The 18,782-nt window shown below is 40.7% G+C and overlaps 1 protein-coding gene across 5 annotated transcripts in view; it reads right to left on the bottom strand.

The window, feature by feature from the left end:
• Positions 1–18,782, bottom strand: part of STEAP3 (STEAP3 metalloreductase) — a 136,183-nt gene that overhangs the window by 79,749 nt on the left and 37,652 nt on the right. For 2 of the 5 annotated variants that reach the window (XM_059927643.1, XM_059927642.1), the window contains one exon: positions 14,405–17,091. The exons of the other annotated variants lie outside the window; for them this stretch is intronic. In XM_059927643.1, the coding sequence (XP_059783626.1) occupies positions 16,810–17,091 (282 nt within the window). In that variant the 3' untranslated portion in view covers positions 14,405–16,809. Of the gene's footprint in view, positions 1–14,404; positions 17,092–18,782 lie in introns of those variants that run through there. 5 annotated transcript variants of the gene reach the window in all.

The raw sequence follows: 18,782 nt of genomic DNA, 5'->3' as shown, positions 1-18,782 counted from the left end.
CAATTCTAGAACATTTTCATCACCCTGAAAAGAAACCTTGTACCTATTTGCAGTCATTCCCCATTCCCACTCCCTTCAGCCTAGATTTCCATTCTGGACACATAATACAAAAGGAATCATGTGGTATGTGGCATTTTGTGTCTGGCTTCTTTCACTCAGTATAATGTTTTTTAAGGTTCATCCACGTTGTAGCATGTATCAGTACTTCATTCTTTCTTATGGTTGAATAATATTCCATTGTATGGATATACCACATTTTTGTTTATTTAGTCCATTTGATGGACATTTTGGGTGATTTCCACTTTTTTGCTATTATAATGCTGCTATGAGCATTCATATACAAATTTTTGTATAAACATGTGTTTTCAATTTTGGGGAGTGTATACCTAGGAGTGGAATTGCTGGGTCATATGGTAACTCTGTGTTTAACTTTTTGAAGTACTGCCAAACCGTTTTCTAGATGTCTAGGTCTTTTGCCTATTTAGATCCAAAAAATTGGGTTATTTGTCTTTTTATTGGTGAGTCGTAAGAGCTCTCTATAGGGGACTTCCCTCGTGGTCCAGTGGGTAAGACACCACACTCCCAATGCAGGGGCCTGGGTTCGATCCCTGGTCAGGGAACTAGATCCCGCATGCATGCCGCAACTAAGAGTTCGCATGCCGCAACTAAGGGTCTGCACACTGCAACTAAGAAACCTGTATGCCACAACTAAAGATCCCACGTGCCGCAACTAAGACCCAGGGCAGCCAAAATAAATATAAATAAATAAGTATTAAAAAAAAAGAGTTCTTTATGTATTCTGGATATAAGTTCCACATCAGATAAATTATTTGCAAATATTATCGCCCATATTGTGGATTGTTTTTTCACTTCTTGGTGATGTCCTTTGAAGTACAGAAGTTTTTAATTTCAATTCATCTATTGCCTTGTGTTGCTGTGCTTTGCATGCCATATCAAAGAAACCATTGCCTAATCCATGGTCATGAAGATTCACATGTATGTTTTGTTCTAAGAATTTTATCGTTTAGCTCTTTTCTTTAGGTCTTTGATCTGTTTGACTTAATTTTTATCTGTGATGTGAAGGTCTAATTTCTTTCTTTTGTGTGTGACTATCCAGTTGTCCCAGCACCATTTGTTGAAAAGACTATTCTTTCACCATTCAATAGGCACCCTTGTTTCAAATCAATTGACCGTAGGTGTATGGGTTTATTTCTGGATTCTAAATTCTATTTCACTGATCTATATGTCTATCTTTATGCCAGTCTTGTTTACTGTAGCTTTGTAGTAAGTTTTTGAAAGTCCTCCGACTTTGTTCTTTTCAAAATTGTTTTGGCTATTCTGTGCTCTTTGCATTTGCATATGAATTTTAGGATCTGCTTGTCAATTTCTGCAAAAAAAAAAGCTGGATGGAATTTTGATAGGGATTGCATTGAATCTGTAGATCAATTTGGGGAATATTGTCATCTTAAAAACGTTAAAGTCTTCTAATCCATGAAGATGGGGCGTCTTTCTGCTTATTTAGGTCTTCTTTAATTTCTTTCAATAATGTTTTATAGTTTTCAGTGTACTTAAGTGTACTCACACCTTTTCGCTAAGTATTATTATTATTCCTAAGTATTTTAGTCTTTTTGGTGGTATTATTAATGGAATTGTTTAATTTTTGTATTGTTCATTGCTAGGACATAGAAGTACAACTGATTTTCACATATTGATCTTATATCCTGTAACTTTGCTGAATTCATTTATTAGCTCTAATTTTTTAGTGGATTCCTTAGGATTTCCTATATACAAGATCATGTCATCTGTAAACAGAGGTAGTTTTACTTCTTCCTTTCTAATCTGGATGCCTTCTATTTCTCTTCTTGCCTAATTGCCCTGGAGAGAACTCCAATACAATATTGGTAAGAGTGAACATCCTTGTTTTCTTCCTGATCTTAGGAGAAAATCCAGTAGTCTTTCACCACTGTGTTAGCTATGGGTTTTTCATAGATTCCCTCTATCAGGTTGAGGAAGTTCCCTTCTATTCCTAATCAGTTGTGTGTTTTTATCATGAAAGGATGTTGGGTTCTGTCATATGCTTTTTTTAATATCTAGTGAGATAATTATGTGATCTTTGTCCTTTATTAATATGGTGTATTACATTGCTTTTCCACTTGGTCATGATCTATAACTCTTTTTTATATGTTACTGGATTCAATTTTCTAGTATTTTATTGAGGATTTTTTGTGTCTGTATTCATAGAAAGGATACTGGTCTGTAGTTTTCTTGTGATATCTTTGTATGGTTTTGGTATCATGGTCATACGGGCTTCACAGAATGTATTGGGAAATATCTAAGTTTGCTAGAGCTGCTGTAATGAAGTACTACCAACTGGGTGGCTTAAACGATAGAAATTTATTGTCTTATAATTCTGGAGGTAGAAGTCCAAAATCAAGGTGGCAGCAGTGTTGGTTCCTTCTGAGGGCTCTGAGGGATGGGTCTATACTAGGCCTATTCCTTGGCTTGTAGATGACCATCTTCTCCCTATGCCTCTTCATATTATCTTCCTCCTATGTGTATAACTGTGTCCAAATTTCCCCTTTTTATAAGGACACAATGATATGTTACATACAACTATAATATGTAATCCACACATATTGGATTAGGGCCCACCCTAATGACCTCACTTTAACTTATTACCTCTGTAAAGACACTATATCCTAATAAGGTCATATTCTGAGGCCCTGGGGGCTTAGAAATTCAACATGTGAATTTTGGGGGGGACACAGTTCAACCCATAATACGAAGCGTTCACATATTTTTTATACCTGGGAAGAGTTTGTGAAGGATTATTGTTAATTTTCTTTAAACATTAGGTAGAATCCAGTAATGAAGCCTCCTTGTCAGGGGCTTTTTTTTTTTTAAATTAATTAATTTATTTATTTGGCTGCATCAGGTCTTAGTTGCGGCGTGCAGGATCTTTTGTTGCGGCGTGCGGGCCCTTCACTGTGGTGCGCGGGCTTCTCTCCAGTTGTGGCGTGCAGGCTCCAGAGTACGTGGGCTCAGTAGTTTCAGTGCGTGGGCTCTCTAGTTGTGGCGCAGGCTGTAGAGCACATGGGCTTAGTTGCCCCGCGGCATGTGGGATCTTAGTTCCCTGACCAGGGATTGAATCCATCCGCGTCCCTTGCATTGGAAGGCGGATTCTTAACCACCGGAACACCAGGGAAGTTCCAGGGGCTTTTCTTTTTTTTTTTTGTAGGAAGTTGTTTTGATTACTAATTCAGTCTTTTTACTTGTTACGGGTCTGTTCAGATTTTGTTTCTTCTTGACTCGGTGTCAGTAGTTTGTGACTTTCTAGGAATTTGTCCTTGAAGGCTATCTAATTTGTTGGCATACAGTTGCTCATAGTATTCCCTTATAATTTGTTTTATTTCTGTAAGATCAGTAGTAATGTCCCTGCTTTCATTTGTGATTTTAATAATTTAAGGCTTCTGTGTTTTTTTTTGATCAGTCTATGTTTGTCAATTTTGTTGATCTTTTCAAAGAGCCAATTTTTTGGTTTTGAGGATTCTATTGTTTTTCTATTCTCTATTTCATTTATTTCCACTCTAGTCTTTATTTTTCCTTCCTTCTGCTTTTTTGGAGTTTTGTTTGCTCTTGCTTTTCTTGTTTATTCAGATTATTGATTTGAGAACTTCTTTTTAAATATAAGTATTTACAGCTATAATTTTCCTCTAAGCACTGCTTTAGCTACATCCTATAAGCTTTGGTATGTTATGTTTCTATTTTCATTCATCTCAAAATATTTTCTAATTTCCTGTGTTTTTGTTATTGATTTCTAATTTCTTTCCATTGTGGTTGGAGAACATACTTTGTATAATTTTAGTCTTTTAAAATCTATTGGAACTGGTTTTATAGTCTAATGTATAGTCTGTCCTGGAGAATATTCCCTGTGTACTTGAGAAGAAGGTGTACACTGCTGTTGTTGGAGTGTTCTATAGCTACGTGTTAAGTCTAGTTGGTTTATAGTGTTCAAATCTTGGATTTTCTTATTGCTCTTTTGTCAAGTTTTCTGTGGGCTATTGAAGTCTCCAACTATTATTTTTGAATTATCTATTTTTCTCTTCAATTCTGACAGCTTTTACTTCATGTATTTGAGGGGTTGTTAGGTGCATATATGTTTATAACTGTTATATATTTTCAGTATATTGACTCTTTTATTGTTTTAAAATGTTGTCTCCATTAACTAATTTTGTCTTAAATCTATTTGTCTTTTTTCAGAGAGTCATGCTAGTTCACTTTTGGTTACTGTTTGCATAGAATATCTTTTTCTATCCTTTTACTTTCAACCTATCTGTGGTTTTGAATCTAAAGTATTTCTCTTGCAGCCAACAGATAGTTTGGTCATGTAAAGAAAATCCCTTCTGCCTTTTAATTGGAGTGTTCAGTCTTTTTACATATAATGTAATTATTGATAAGGTAGGATTTATGTCTCCATCTGGCCATTTGTTTTCTATATATCTTCTTTTTTGTGCCTCAATTTCAGCATTATTTCTTTGTTTTGTGTTAAATAGACCTTTTCTAGTGTACCATTTTAATTCCCTTGTCATTTCTTTTACTATGTATTATTTTCTTACTGGTTGTTTTTAGAATTGTGATTAACATATTAACTTATAACAGTTTAGTTTGGGTTAATACCAACTTAATTTCAGTATTATACAAAACTTTGCCCCTATATGCTCCTTTCCATCCCCCCTCCTTTGTGCTGTTATTGTTGTATAAATTACATCATTATACACTATGTTCCCATCAACTCAGATGATAGTTATTGCTTTACACGTTGTCTTTTAAATCAGATGGGAGAAAATTACAAATAAAAAATACATTTATATATTTACCTCTGTAGTTACCTTTATTGGTGTTCTTTATTTTTCATCTGGGTTTGAGTTACTGTCTAGTGTCCTTTCAGTTCAGCCTGAAAAACTTTAGTATATCTTGTAGGGCTGGTCAGCTAGTGATGAATTATCTCAGTTTTTATTACCTGTGAATGTCTTCTTTTTTCCTTCATATTTGAACATATTTATAATAGGTATTTTGAGGTCTTTTCTGTAAAATCTGATATCCAGTTGTTTCCAGAGGCAGCTTTTGTTGCTTTTTTCCCATGGTGGATGGGTTACATTTTCCTGTTTCTTGCATGCCTCATCACTTTTTGTTGGAAACTGGACATTTTAGATAATATATTGTAGCAACTCTGGGTTCTGGTCTCCCCCTTTCCCCCACCAAGATTTGTTATTTTTGTTTGTTTTTTAGTGACTAGATTATTTTAGTGACGTTTATTTTCTCCCTCCCATAAAGTGTGAAGCCTCTGACATTGCTCCTCAGGCAGTGAAACCGAGCAGGACCCTGCAGGGCTCCTGGGCACAGAAGCCTTTCTGTGTCCCCCACTCCTTGTTTGTAGGGAACAGCCTCCAGCCTCCATGACCTTCCCTGAGTCCCAAAGGGCAGATTCAAACAGTTGCTAATCAGGGAAGGGAGGGGATGCAGAAACAAGGGAGGAACAGACAAGAAACAATAGTGCAGCCTTGGGGCAGGGTCCTCAAGAGATACACATAGCAATATCTTTATAGAAGTGAAACCCCCAACAAATGGAAGATGTCAGCATTCTTCATTCCAGAGAAGACCACCTGAGGCCAGATTAAAGGAACCAGAGAAGCTCATCAAGAGATTACCTGAGACCAGATTAAAGGAGGGCAGGCCCTGCAGACACCCTAATCTTGTCAGGAACCCCACCCTTGAACTATTTCTATAACACTCCTCACCAAATCCTCCCAGGTTGGGACACAGAGTTTTCGAGGGCAGGAGCCCCCTGCGTCCCCCTTTGACTGGCAAAGCAATAAAGCTATTCTTTTCTACTTCACCCAAAACTCTGTCTCCAAGATTCAATTAGGCACTGGTGCACAGAGGCTGAGTTTTCGGCATCAGGAGGCCCAATTTGGATATTCCCACAGTCACCTTGGGATGATAGTGGTATTGGTAGGGTTCTCCTTCTCTCTTTCTCTGACCACACCCAGTTGTTAAACCCCACTAATTGCTAGCTTATTGATCTACTGTTTCCAATAATGCCCCAGGGCATAAATGTTCTACAAACGAATACAATCAAAGTGTGGCTCCTTTGAAAAAATAGTTCCTGAGGTCTGTGTTTGATATTTGTTCTGACTCCAGGAGGGTTCCTCCCAGCAGTCTTATTCCATAGTTCCCTCATAAACTAGCCACCCTACAGTCTAGGTTGTGTTTTCTTTTAATTTTTTAAAAATATTTATTTATTTATTTGGCTGTACTGACTCTTAGTTGTGGCATGCGGGATCTTTTTTTTTTAGTTGTGGCATGCGAGCTCTTTAGTTGTGGCACGTGGGATCTTTTTAGTTGCGGATCTAGTTCCCTGACCAGGGATCGAACCCAGGCCCCCTGCATTGGGAGCACAGAGTTTTAGCCACTGGACCACCAACGAGGTCCCTAGGTTGTGTTTTCTTAAAAATCCATGAATCTCTCCCTCTTTGCATTTCACCTAAACCTTCACTGTTCTTGACAGTGCTCTTAGGTTTGAAGTTTTCCATGCTCTGTTGAAAATAAAATCAGTTCCTTTGGGAAGAGATTCAGAGCTACCTATTTTACAGCCTGCTTCTCCACCCAGGCAAAATCTCTGAGCCAGGGCTCTAGAGCTGCAGGTGGGGGTGATGACAAGCTTCTCTTTGATCATACCCCTTCTCTAGGAGCTGAGCGATCACTGGAATGTGATGGTGGCAGCCTGAAGTCCCTTTGTCTTGTCTCTCCTGGCATGAAGCCACCCACCTCATCAGTTGGGGCAAGAGCAATTGGGCCCCAGTGTTCTCAGCATGCCACATCCAAGGTACAACCTCTATTCTATAAGTGGGGGCTGAACAGAAGAAGGGAGCTCCCACCTCTCAACGACACTTGCTTGGAATTAGCCTCAGCAATAGGCAGCTGGGGATAGGCGGAGAAACACTGAAGTTCCTTCAACTGAGCTTGAGGAGAGGGAGCCCTGTGTCCTTGGCTGCAGGAGTCTGGAGTCTTCACCTCACTGAGCTGGGAGAGGGAGGGAGGGAGTGGTCTTTGTTCAAGGACTGCACGTTCTTGCCTTTCTTACCAACTTTGGGGGGAAGGTTTTCTTAAACATATGCTTCTCCATTTGCTATTTGCCTTTAGGACCATTTCCAGAGGCTTTACATGCTTGTTTAAATAACTTTCACAGTTTCACTGGGGAGTGGGAGCTCCTCACACTGATGCTGGAAGTTGATCTCCTTCATTTTTCAAGGGTAGTTTTATTGGATTTAGGATTCTTGGTTGACTGTCTTTATCTTCTAGCAATTTAAATATATCATCTTTCTGCCTTCTTGCCTCCGTGGTTATCTCAGTAAGGTCAGGCTTCCATAACAAATACCATAGACTGGGTAGCATAAACAACAGAAACTAATTTTCTCATAGTTCTGGAGGCTGGAAAGTCCAAGATCAAAGTCCAGTATGGTCATTTTCTATCTCTTTGTTGATACTATTCGGTGAGATACAATTCTCATGCTTTCTTTTAGTTATTTAGACATAGTTTCCCATTAAAAGAGAGTTAGCTATTTAAAAATAGCTAAATTCTCTTATTATAATTTGTAGATTCTTTTGGGTTTCCAGTATATGCAATTATATTATCTGTAAATAATGACAGTTTTGTGTCTTCCTTTCCTGTTCTATATGCCATTTATTTCTTCTATTATTTTCTTCTTTTGCACTGGCTAGTACCTCTGGTACAATCTTAAATAGGAGTGGTGATAGCGGACATCCTTACTTCTGATTTTAAGTGAACTGCTACTAACATTTCACCATTAAGAATGATATTTGCGGGGTTTCCCTGGTGGCGCAGTGGTTGGGAGTCTGCCTGCCGATGCAGGGGACACGGGTTCGAGCCCTGGTCTGGGAGGATCCCACATGCCGCGGAGCAAATGGGCCCGTGAGCCACAATTACTGAGCCTGCGCGTCTGGAGGCTGTGCTCAGCGGCGGGAGAGGCCGCGATAGTGAGAGGCCCGCGGTGGCGCACGGCAATGAGGAGTGGCCCCCGCTTGCCGCAACTGGAGGGGGCCCTCGCGCAGAAACGAAGACCCAACACAGCCATAAATAAATAAAAAAAATTAAAAAAAAAAAAAAAAAAAAAAAAAAAAGAATGATATTTGCTGTAAGTTTTAAATAGATTACATTTATCAGGTTAAGGAAGTTCCCTTCTATTCCTATTTTGCTAAGAAGTTTTTTTTAAAAAAATTAAATCATGAATAGGTATTGAATTTTATCTTTTTCTGTATTGAGATGATAAAAATTTTAATGCAGTGAATGATATTTATAGAATTTATATTAAACTATACTTGTATTCCTGGAAAAAGTCAAACTTAGTCATGATGTATGACCTTTTTATATATCACAAGGTTAAGTTTGCTAATATTTTAATTTAGGAGTTTTGCATTTATGTTTAGGAGTGAGACTGACCTATAATTTTTCTTTCTTATATAATTCTTGTCTATTTTTATTATTACTCATTCCCTCTTAGAATAAGTTGGGGAGTAGTTTATCTATTTATAATATTTGGGAGGGTTTATATAAGATGGAATTATTTGTTCCTTGAAAGTTTAGTAGAATTTTGCTGATAGATCATCCGGGCCTTGGGTTTTTTGAGGGGGTCTTTTGGTGTGGAAAATTTTAAACTACTGATATGAATTCTTTAATGACTTTAGGAATATTCAGACTTTCTTCTTTTGGTAAGTTATATTTTGTCCATTCTAAGTTGTCCAATTTAATCACATAAACTCTGTAGTATTCTTTTATCATCTCTTAAATTTCTGTTTCATTTATAGTTTTGTCTTTTTATACCTAAAATTATTCCTTTGAGGCTTTTCTGGTTTCTTTTTTTCCATGACCAGCCTTATCAAAGATTTATCTGTTTGATTAGTTTTATCAAAAAATCAACGTTTGGCTTTGTCAGTCCTCTTTAATGATCTTTTTTTTCTATTTCACCAGTTTCAGCTCTTATATGTAGTATATTTTTCTTTTTACTTTTTCTGGGTTGGATTCTTAGGGCATTATTTCCTACTGAGATTATTGATTTCCTTCTAAGTAATATTTTTTGCTGCATCCTCAAATTTTTGGTATGGAGATATTTAATTACCGTTTAGTTTTAAATTTTTGAAAAATTTCCATTATAATCTCCTCTTTGATTAATGATTTATTTAGAAATGTAATTTCAAAATGTGTGGGTATTTAAAATATAGCCTTTATTCTTGATTTCTAACTTTTTTGCACAATGTTTAGAGAATGTAGTCTATATGATATTTATTCTTTGAAATTTATTGAGATTTGCTCAGGTCTAATATGTTTTCAATTTGTTTTGTTGAGGGGAATATAAGTTCCCTATTTTTTATATGAAGCTTGTTGTGTTGTACACACACGTACACACATAATTTTTTGTATGATGATGGATTTGTCCACAGTGTTTTTCTTCTTTATGATTTTGAAGCTATAATAAATGCATACAATTATAAAATATTTAATTCTTCCTTTTATCATTCCATAGTGACTCTTTCTATCCCTAATAATGTCGTTTGTCATAAAGTATACTTTATGTGATAATAACCTAGCTACCTCAACTTTCCTTTAGTTTGCTTTTGCCTAACATCTCTTTTATTATACCTTTATCTTTACCTAAAGATAAAAATAAATAGCATATAACTATATTGAAAATCCAATCTAGTCATCTCTATCTTTTAATTCAAGGGTTTAATTCATTTATATTTATTGTGATTATTGATATATATGTGGATTTGTTTCTAACATCTACTTTTTGATTTCAACATGTCCTGCCTTTTCTATGCTATTTTTCTCTTTTCTTGATTTTCAAGAATTGATTGTTTGCTTTCTTATTTCATTTTTCCCCTCTTAAGGTTTTGGATGTTATATTTTTAGCTTTTTAGTGATTTCCCCTGACATTTTTCCAGGCTTATTGAACAAAATCTAAATTAGTCCATAATTTGCCCCTGCTCCCAAATACAAGGGTCTCAGAACATTTTAACTCAATCCTTTACTCAATCAACTTACACGTCATTTTTATCTGTCTTTTAGTGTGCCCTTAAAAAAAAACTACATAAATAAACATTATATAATTTAAATAGATAAAGCTTATTTATATTTACCTTCACAGTCACCATGTCTTTACTCATCATACCATCTTGCTTTTCAGATTCCCCCTTTGGGATCATTTTCCTTCTACATGAAATGTACTTTTTAGAAGTTCTTTAGATAAGAACTATTGGTAAACTCTCTAAATTTTTGTATTTTTCCTTCTTTCTTGAAAATGTTTTTCTAGATTTACAATTTTGACAATTATTTCTTCTCTGGACTTCCAAGATATTAGATTGCTATTTTCTGATTTCCATTAATTTGTTAAGAAGTCTGTTACAATTTCACAATTTTAAATGATCTGTCATTCTTCTCTGGCTGCTTTTAAGGGCTTCTTAGTGTGTCTAAGTGTGGTTTTATTTTTAAAGTTTGCTTTCCTGCTTGGTGGTATGCATTGTTTTTCCTGGTTTTTTGGATTTCAGTCTTTATTACTTTTGGAAAATCCTTAGCCTTTATTTTTTAAAATTTGCCTCTCCTCCATTCTTTCTTTCTGGAGCTCCAGTTATTTTCATGTTAGTCTTTTTTATTTAACCTCTGTCTTTTAACCTTTTATATTTTTTAATCCATTTGTCTCTTCTTTTGCAATCTGGGTAACTTCTTCAGCTCCGTTTTAGAATTCATTAGTTTTCTTTAGTCTGTTGTTAAATCTCTCAAATTAGGTTTGTTTCCAACAGTTTTTCATTTCTGAAGGTTCTATTTTTCATCATGCCTGGTCCTTTCATAGTGTCTCATTGCTTACTTATTTTCATGACTCTACTTTTTAATTCCTTAGATATTTAGTATATCATTTTTCTATTTTGATAATTCTATTCCTTGGAGCTGTGTTTCTGCTGATTCTCCCCTGTGGTTTGTTGATCTTAGATATTGAGTTCCTATTTGGTTAATCTGAACTGAGTTTGCTTTTCTCCAGGACTTAAGTTTGCTTCTGGCAGTAGCCATGGAGAGCATTGTTTTGTTCATTTATTTGCATGTGTGTGTGTATTCCCATTTATTTTCTGCCTGGTGATTTCCCTTACCTCCTGAGAGTTCAGCAGTGTATTAAAAAGTATGTTTTTTTTTTTTTTTTGTCCAGGAACTAGTTGCTTTATAACAGATAGACTCTTCAGGAAGTTAAGCCCTTATAAATTCTTTAGTTGGGGAAAAGTTTCAACTGTTGGGTAAAATTAGATTTTCAAGAGTAGGCTCTGCATATGATGGATATTATAGAAATAAGCTAGGTTTCTGATCCAATAAATAAAATCAACACTCAATAAACAAGGGGTTGATTATTCACTTTATGGGAGGATTGGCAGTGGAAGCTTTTGGTTGCCAGGCGCATCAAAGGTTCCATTTATGACAGTTCATTTCTGAACAGAGAAAACAAAAATGAAGCCAAAGCATTTTGAGTAACTATTGGAGATCAAAGTGAACTAAGATAAACTGTCTGGAACTATTACAGAAATTGGTGGGGGAAAATAGAATTTAACTGAACAAAAATTCTACTTTGCACACTCTCCAGGAAACACAATTAGTATGTTTCATCTTAGACAAAAACTGTTCTAAACAAGGTGTTTTGTTTTAGGTTAATCCTACCATGTTTCTCTGGTCAGGTCCTCTTTCACTTTTTCCAACAACTACTTTTAAACTTCTCCTCCCTCTTCAACCCTCAGGGCCAAAACAACTTCCTTCCCTGTCACTCTCAACAGATGGCATTGACTACTTTTCTACGAAGGGTATAGACATCATCAGAAGAGAACTTCCACACCTTACATCACCAGGAGTAAATCCTCCCCTCATTGGCCCCTATTCTTTTCTCCTAATTTTAAAAGACAAGTTGGCACTCCTCCTCGCTAAAGCCACCTGTTCTCTGGACCTCATCTCTTCCCATACCTTCTAGGACTTTGATCTTTCTCTCTCTCTCTCATCTTCAAACACTCCAGTTCATCTTGTTCTTTTCCAGAAACATTTAAAACAGGTTCAGGTCAGAACCATGGGAAAAAAATAACCAGCTCTCCTTCTAACCCCCTATATCTACAATCCTCTCTTCCCCCACTTCACAGCCAAATCTCAAAAGAGTATGTAGAACTAGCCTCCATTTCCTTACTTGTCACTCATTCCCAATCTTGATTTTATGCCCAACATTCCACTGAAATTCTTACCCTAAAGTTTCCGTATTTCCAAATTCTGTGGACTTTTACCGGTCTTCACCCTACTTGACTTCTCCATAGGATCCAACACTGTTTCACACACTCACGTGAGCACACACACAATCTCTTACACTTCTTTAGCCTTTATTTTAAAATGTCAATTATAAAGAGGGTCAACAGTGTTTAGTTGAATATCGTTGTATTTCTCTCAATACCAACTTATTTACTGTAAGATTATTACTTATAATAATTACTACTCATTATTAGTATTATATGCATGTTAGTGTAAATTAGACTTTGGATTTATTTATACTTTATATTTGAATCCAGACCTTATATTGATTAAAAGAACTACACACATAAGTAGGTTATATTATTTCTGAATTTCATCTTAGGTTAGTAGAAAGGAATTTTCAACATATTTGTTAGAAAAAGTTGGTGCTAGTCTGGTGGGATTGAGAGTTTCTGCTCTAGTGATGCCAACTTCTTCTTTCTAAAGAGATCCAGGGCAAGTGGGCTTCTGTACTTCCAAGGGTCCCCCTTCATCTCTTTTGAAACAGATTCAGCTTTTCAAGTAGCTGAATGATCATTCTTCTCTTTAACTAATATGAGTTATTTTGGTTGCTCGTTAGTTCTTATGTGAACTATCAAAATAATGGATACTTTGTCATTGATTTTATCACTTCTTTTTAAACTTAACTCTCCCAGCATTATGCGTGGGAGGATGCAGAGTAGAAAAACAAACCTTCAAGCACAAGATTTTTTTTTTTCTTTTTGAAAACTATTTGTTGTGAAGTTTTTTTTCTGGCCATGTTTCTTATTTTGGAAAACTCCTTTCATGGGCTCAGAATGGTTATTGTTCCCAAGAAATGGTTTTTAGTCACTAGACTGCTTTCTGCATGGAGGTTTCCTTTTCATTTCCCAGTACAGTAAGACATTTCTGGTTGCTTCAGTAGAAAAGCTTGACTGCATGACAGGGGGGTGTTCTGTGAAGAGTTCCTGTTTTCCTGATGGACCCAGGGCTGATGTGTGGAACTACCTGGAGGCGTCCTGCACGGAGCACGCAGAGTGCAAGGCTGTGGCCCTGGTGGAGTGTCTTCTCCCTCTGCCTTTAAGAGAACAAGGCGCGGGCTTCCCTGGTGGTGCAGTGGTTGAGAATCTGCCTGCCAATGCAGGGGACACGGGTTCGAGCCCTGGTCTGGGAAGATCCCACATGCCACGGAGCAACTGGGCCCGTGAGCCACAATTACTGAGCCTGCACGTCTGGAGCCTGTGCTCCGCAACAAGAGAGGCTGCGATGGTGAGAGGCCCGCGCACCGCGATGAAGAGTGGTCTCCACTTGCCGCAACTAGAGAAAGCCCTCGCACAGAAACGAAGACTCAACACAGTCATAAATAAATAAATAAATAAAAGAACGTGAATTTCTTTAAAAAAAAAAAAAGAGAACAAGGCGCTTGCAGCAGCACCAGCAGTATACAGAGGCATATCTCACCAGGGCAACCAGGGCACCAGAGTCCAGAGGAAGCTTAATGCGGCAGAGATGCACTGGTCTGTGGGCCATAGACTATAGCACAGAAGAGACAAAGGAAGCTGTCTAAGCCCTTGTTACTCTGTCTGAGGATCAATACCATGTGTGTAACCTGGGAACTTCATTAGAGATGCACAGTCTCGGGCCTCACCCCTGACCCATGAATCCAAACCTGTGTATGAACAAGACCCTTATGCAACTCCTGTGCGCGTGATAGTTTGAGAGGCACTGCTGCTCTAACCTACATTAAAGCCACAGCCTTCAGACCACAGCACAGGCACTGCTCCCTCCAGGAAGCCTTCCTGGTACTCCTTTCACATACCCTGGCACTTTGTCACCTGGATCTCGTCCATATCCTTACTGGCCTTGTCACTGCAGGTCTGCAGGTCCCTTCCTCAGAGGTGAGCTCTAGCCCAGATCATTCTGTGCTCACTTTGCACGCTGCCTGACTCAGAGCAAACTCCAATCGGAAGGCTCACCAGGCCAATGAACGAATGAATGGGCAGGTGATCAGTGCAACAGAAATAAAAGCCTGAAATTCACGGGAAGTTAGGTGTTTATTTTTGCTGCTTCTCAGACAAGCTCTACAAGGTAAAAACAAAATACACAAACAGTTCCAAGAGCATAGATTTTAAACATTCAACCTCAGACCATGGCATTTAGGGTTTCCAGAGCACTTTGGTTCAGGCACTTTTGTACCCAGAGGCACATAGAATTTCCCAGGCTGTAAGGGAGAGACTTGCTCTCACGGGGGTGCTGTTGCCAGCTGCCTGATGAGGTAGGGAAGGGCAGCAGCAGACACCAGGTCAAGGCCAAGCACACAGCCCACCCTGCCTCTCATGAGCTGATTGTCCAGTTTGGGGGTGGCCAGCTCCTCTGCTGCGCCTGTCCCCTCCTGGGCGGGGAAGGGGAGGGAGCGCATTAAACTTGGCTCTGGGTCAGCATCTTTGGTAGAAGGAAACATCCTGGGCCTGGGGAGGGCCAGAGAAAAAGGGCAGCCAATACTGACCGGGGTTGATAATCCTTGGTGGGTCCCAGCTGCCCATGTTCTCCCTGCTTCCTGTCAGCAGGAAACTGATGGGCCCTCATTTTGTCAAGCAAACGCCGACATGTCTGCTTTGCCTGCCTCCTTTCCAGCAAGCCTCTCTGAGGCCAAGGCTGCCACTCCGTCAGGGCCCATCTGGGAGGCAAGCTTGTGCTGCTCAGCCTTTGAGCTGCAGATGGAAAACATGTGCAGGAAGCAGGCAGCTTTGCCTGCACTGCCTTCCCTCCATCGGTCACTGGGCCAATGAGATATGCTTGCACTTGGCTCTTTTGTCCCTTTTCGCTAAAGGACCCTAAGGTGCTTCACAGCCATGAGCCAGCGCAGTCTCTGTGGGGAGGCGGGACCATCCGCTCCTGGGGCGCTCTTGGGTCAGCTTTTGCCAGCTGACTCTGTTCCATCCTAAGATGCCCTCTGGCCCAGGAGACCTAAGAATATGAGCGTGACCAACACCCCCATCCTGGGTACGCCTCACTGATGTCCTCCATCAGGACCGCACCCCTCTGTGTTCAAAGATCCCCTCTGTGTTCAGTCATCCTGATTCTGCCATGGGTTGGGGGCTCAGCCGAGAACAGCTGATTCTCTCTACGGGGGAAATGAAAACAGTTTCAGTATGAATCAGTGAGGGATGGCGTGTGATTCAAGGATACACGCCCTGCAGCCTCTTGTGCTTTGGAGCAGCAGTGTTTCAAATTTGTGGCTTTGGAGGAAAAGACCCTTCCAGCTATTTTGAAACATAACCCTGCATTAGGAGGAACCTGGAGCCAGTGTGGTTTTCGGGGTGCTTGGAAGGCAGGTTCTCTGCCCGGTAGCAGCAGAAGATATTTGAAGAGGTCCCCGGTGTCCTTCCACTGAACCAGCTCAGTGAGGACAATCCATCCTTCAGCCCGCTGGATGGGGTCCCAAGAAAGGCGGGGCTGTCACGCTGAGCGCTCTGGGTCTTGTGTTCCCTTCCCCCTGAACCAACTTTTAAAGGGTCTGCTCTAGGCCTTCCTGGGAGACATTCAAACTCATGATTTACAAGGTGAGAAGGCACAGCGGTTTAAAGAACGGTCATCACCAACTTAAAGGAAGGAAAGAAATTACACTTGTTCTCAAGACAGGGTTCATTAGTGGTTCTGGCAAGGAGATGACTTCACACTCCCACAGGAGGATCAATTTGCAGCTGCCGTGGTGACTTCTGACTTTCAGGAAAAGATCTCCCAGCTCAGGGAGAATTAGGGGGAGCAGGCTTAGCTCCAATCCCTCCACCTTCCCACCCACCAACCTGGCAAAGGATGGACCTTCAGGTGGCACCCAGGACAGACACAAGCTCACCCCCAGTGCCCTCAATCCCGCCTGGCCTCCTGCTGCAGCCAAAGACGGAGCTGCACGCCCTGCTCACTGGAGACTCGTCAGCCCTGTGCACCCAAACTGGGCTCCAGGCAGAGCTCTTGTCTGTCCTGCCACCTTGGAGCCCCAGTTCTGCAAAAGCCTTGGGGAAGTAGCAAAAAGGGGCGGGTGGGGAGGTGCACAAATGGATGGAATCCACCAAAGTGCAAGCCTCTCACTGCCTTTTCTGTGCAAAAAGTCTGTGCATCTCTCTGTAAATGTCACAATAGTGTGAGCTGCTGTTCTCCTAACATCTGACACTTGCTTTTAAATCTACAGGTTGAAATCTCAGGGACTCAACTTTTTAGCTAAGTAAGTATAATTGCAAATCCTGTTATATATATGAAATACATATGGACATACATATCACACACAGGTGTGTCATTCTGAATATTACCACACACGTCCCAGGAATTCAGACCTCAACCCACCAATCTGTGTGTAATTCTGTTGTCCTGCATGATCAAGGCGAGAAGTCCTGAGAGACTCTGGGCACTGTCCTGCCTGTGTCTGGCTTCCGGAGCCGGGTGCAGGCACCTCACACGTGGCTTGTCTTCTGGGCCAGGGCGCGGTCCACTGGCAGCGTGAACTTGACGGCGCCATCCTTCTCCCAGCCCCTCCGGATCTTGGAGAGTCTGCGGCTGAAGCAGGGCAGGAGAAAGAGGCCTTTGGCCAGGATGACCACACAGGGCACCAGCAGGGTGAGTGTGAAGGTGGGGGGCAGGTAGAACTTGTAGCGACTCTCCTCGAAGGCGCGGGTCCAGCCGTAGGTGAGGGTATGCATGGTGCTCAGCACCAGGCCCACAAAGCCCAGAGTGGACTGCCGGAGAGAAGAAGGCTAGAATGAGGGTCAGGGTGAGGATGGACACAGAGATCCTACCAATGGCTTGTCTGCTTACTTGGCAGAGGGGAAGGAAGGAGGGCAGCTTTAGCAGGGCTCTGGGTTCAAATCCCAGCCCCATCACTCACTCTCTGTGCGATCTTATTACTATCTAAACTCTTCTGAGCCTCAGTTTCCCCAAGAGAACAATGCTCGTACATCAAAGTATATAAGGATTCGTTGATTCATAAGGATTCTATAAAATAACAATGCTTGGGGACTTCCCTGGTGGTGCACAATCTGCCTGCAAATGCAGGGAACACGGGTTCGCGCCCTGGTCCGGGAGGATCCCACAGGCCACGGAGCAACTGAGCCTGTGCGCCACAACTACTGAACCTGTGCTCTAGAGCCCGTGAGCCACAACTACTGAGCCCACGAGCCACAACTACTGAAGTCCGTGCGCCTAGAGCCCGTGCTCCGCAACAAGAGAAGCCACCGCAACGAGAAGCCCACACACCGCAATGAAGAGTAGCCCCCGCTCGCTGCAACTAGAGAAAGCCCGCGCGCAGCAACGAAGACCCAACGCAGCCAAAAATAAATAAATAAATAAATAAATTTATTAAAAAACAAAAACAAAGAAACCCAATGCTTTTCCCCAAACTGTATTATTCTTACCTCTGGTGGCTGCCAGAGGACTTAAGATGGAATTAAATTTAAAGAAGTTTAAAAACATGTTACTAGTTTTGTGTATCTTTTCATGTGTACAGAGTAATGTGTCTGTTAGCATATCAAAATCATAATTTCACAGATAATATTTGGCATAAGATACGGCCAGGTAAAAAGTGAGTGGATTTCAAGTTGATTTAAAGATAAAAACACAGGGGGCTTCCCTGGTGGCGCAGTGGTTGAGAATCTGCCTGCCAATGCAGGGGACACGGGTTCGAGCCCTGGTCTGGGAAGATCCCACATGCCGCGGATCAACTAAGCCCGTGTGCCACAACTACTGAGCCTGCGCGTCTGGAGCCTGTGCTCCGCAAGAAGAGAGGCCGCAATAGTGAGAGGCCTGCGCACCGCGATGAAGAGTGGCCCCCACTTGCCACAACTGGAGAAAGCCCTCGCACAGAAACGAAGACCCAACACAGCCATAAATAAATAAAAATAAAAATTAAAAAAATATTAAAAAAAAAGAAAAGATAAACACAAAGGAAAAATTTACTTGGCACATGGATTTGGCACCAATAGTGAAGGTGACTCACAGGGGCTTGCAGGCTAGTTGTCCTGACACTGTATATAAAGCCCATAACATCACACAGATGCTTTCTGTGGGTGCTGGTCCCTCACCTCCTGCCCATGCTCTGAGCTATGAACACGCCAGGTGCAAACCCCACCAGGATTACTCTCCTGCCTGGAAGGAGATTAGTGATGCTGGGGAGATCAAGACCATCACAGATGCAAATGGAAATGGTCCGAGCCATCGTACAGCAGAGCATCTTGCCCCTTGAGCCAGGTGTGGGCTTTCGTGGGTCACTTCCAGCCACGAGCAGTTCCTCGTCACCCCAAGTGCTATACAATCATGACTTTCTATGGGAAGTGCGATGTGCAAATAGCCAGGAAGTGACGATCTGTACCTCTAGCCTCTGGGAATCTTTTGCATGTAGGGTTTCTTGCAAACTACAAATGATGCCTTCCGG

This window comes from Balaenoptera ricei, chromosome 7 (genome assembly GCF_028023285.1).
Source record: "Balaenoptera ricei isolate mBalRic1 chromosome 7, mBalRic1.hap2, whole genome shotgun sequence".
Lineage (NCBI taxonomy): Eukaryota > Metazoa > Chordata > Mammalia > Artiodactyla > Balaenopteridae > Balaenoptera > Balaenoptera ricei.
This window is presented reverse-complemented; position numbering and strand designations above follow the sequence as displayed.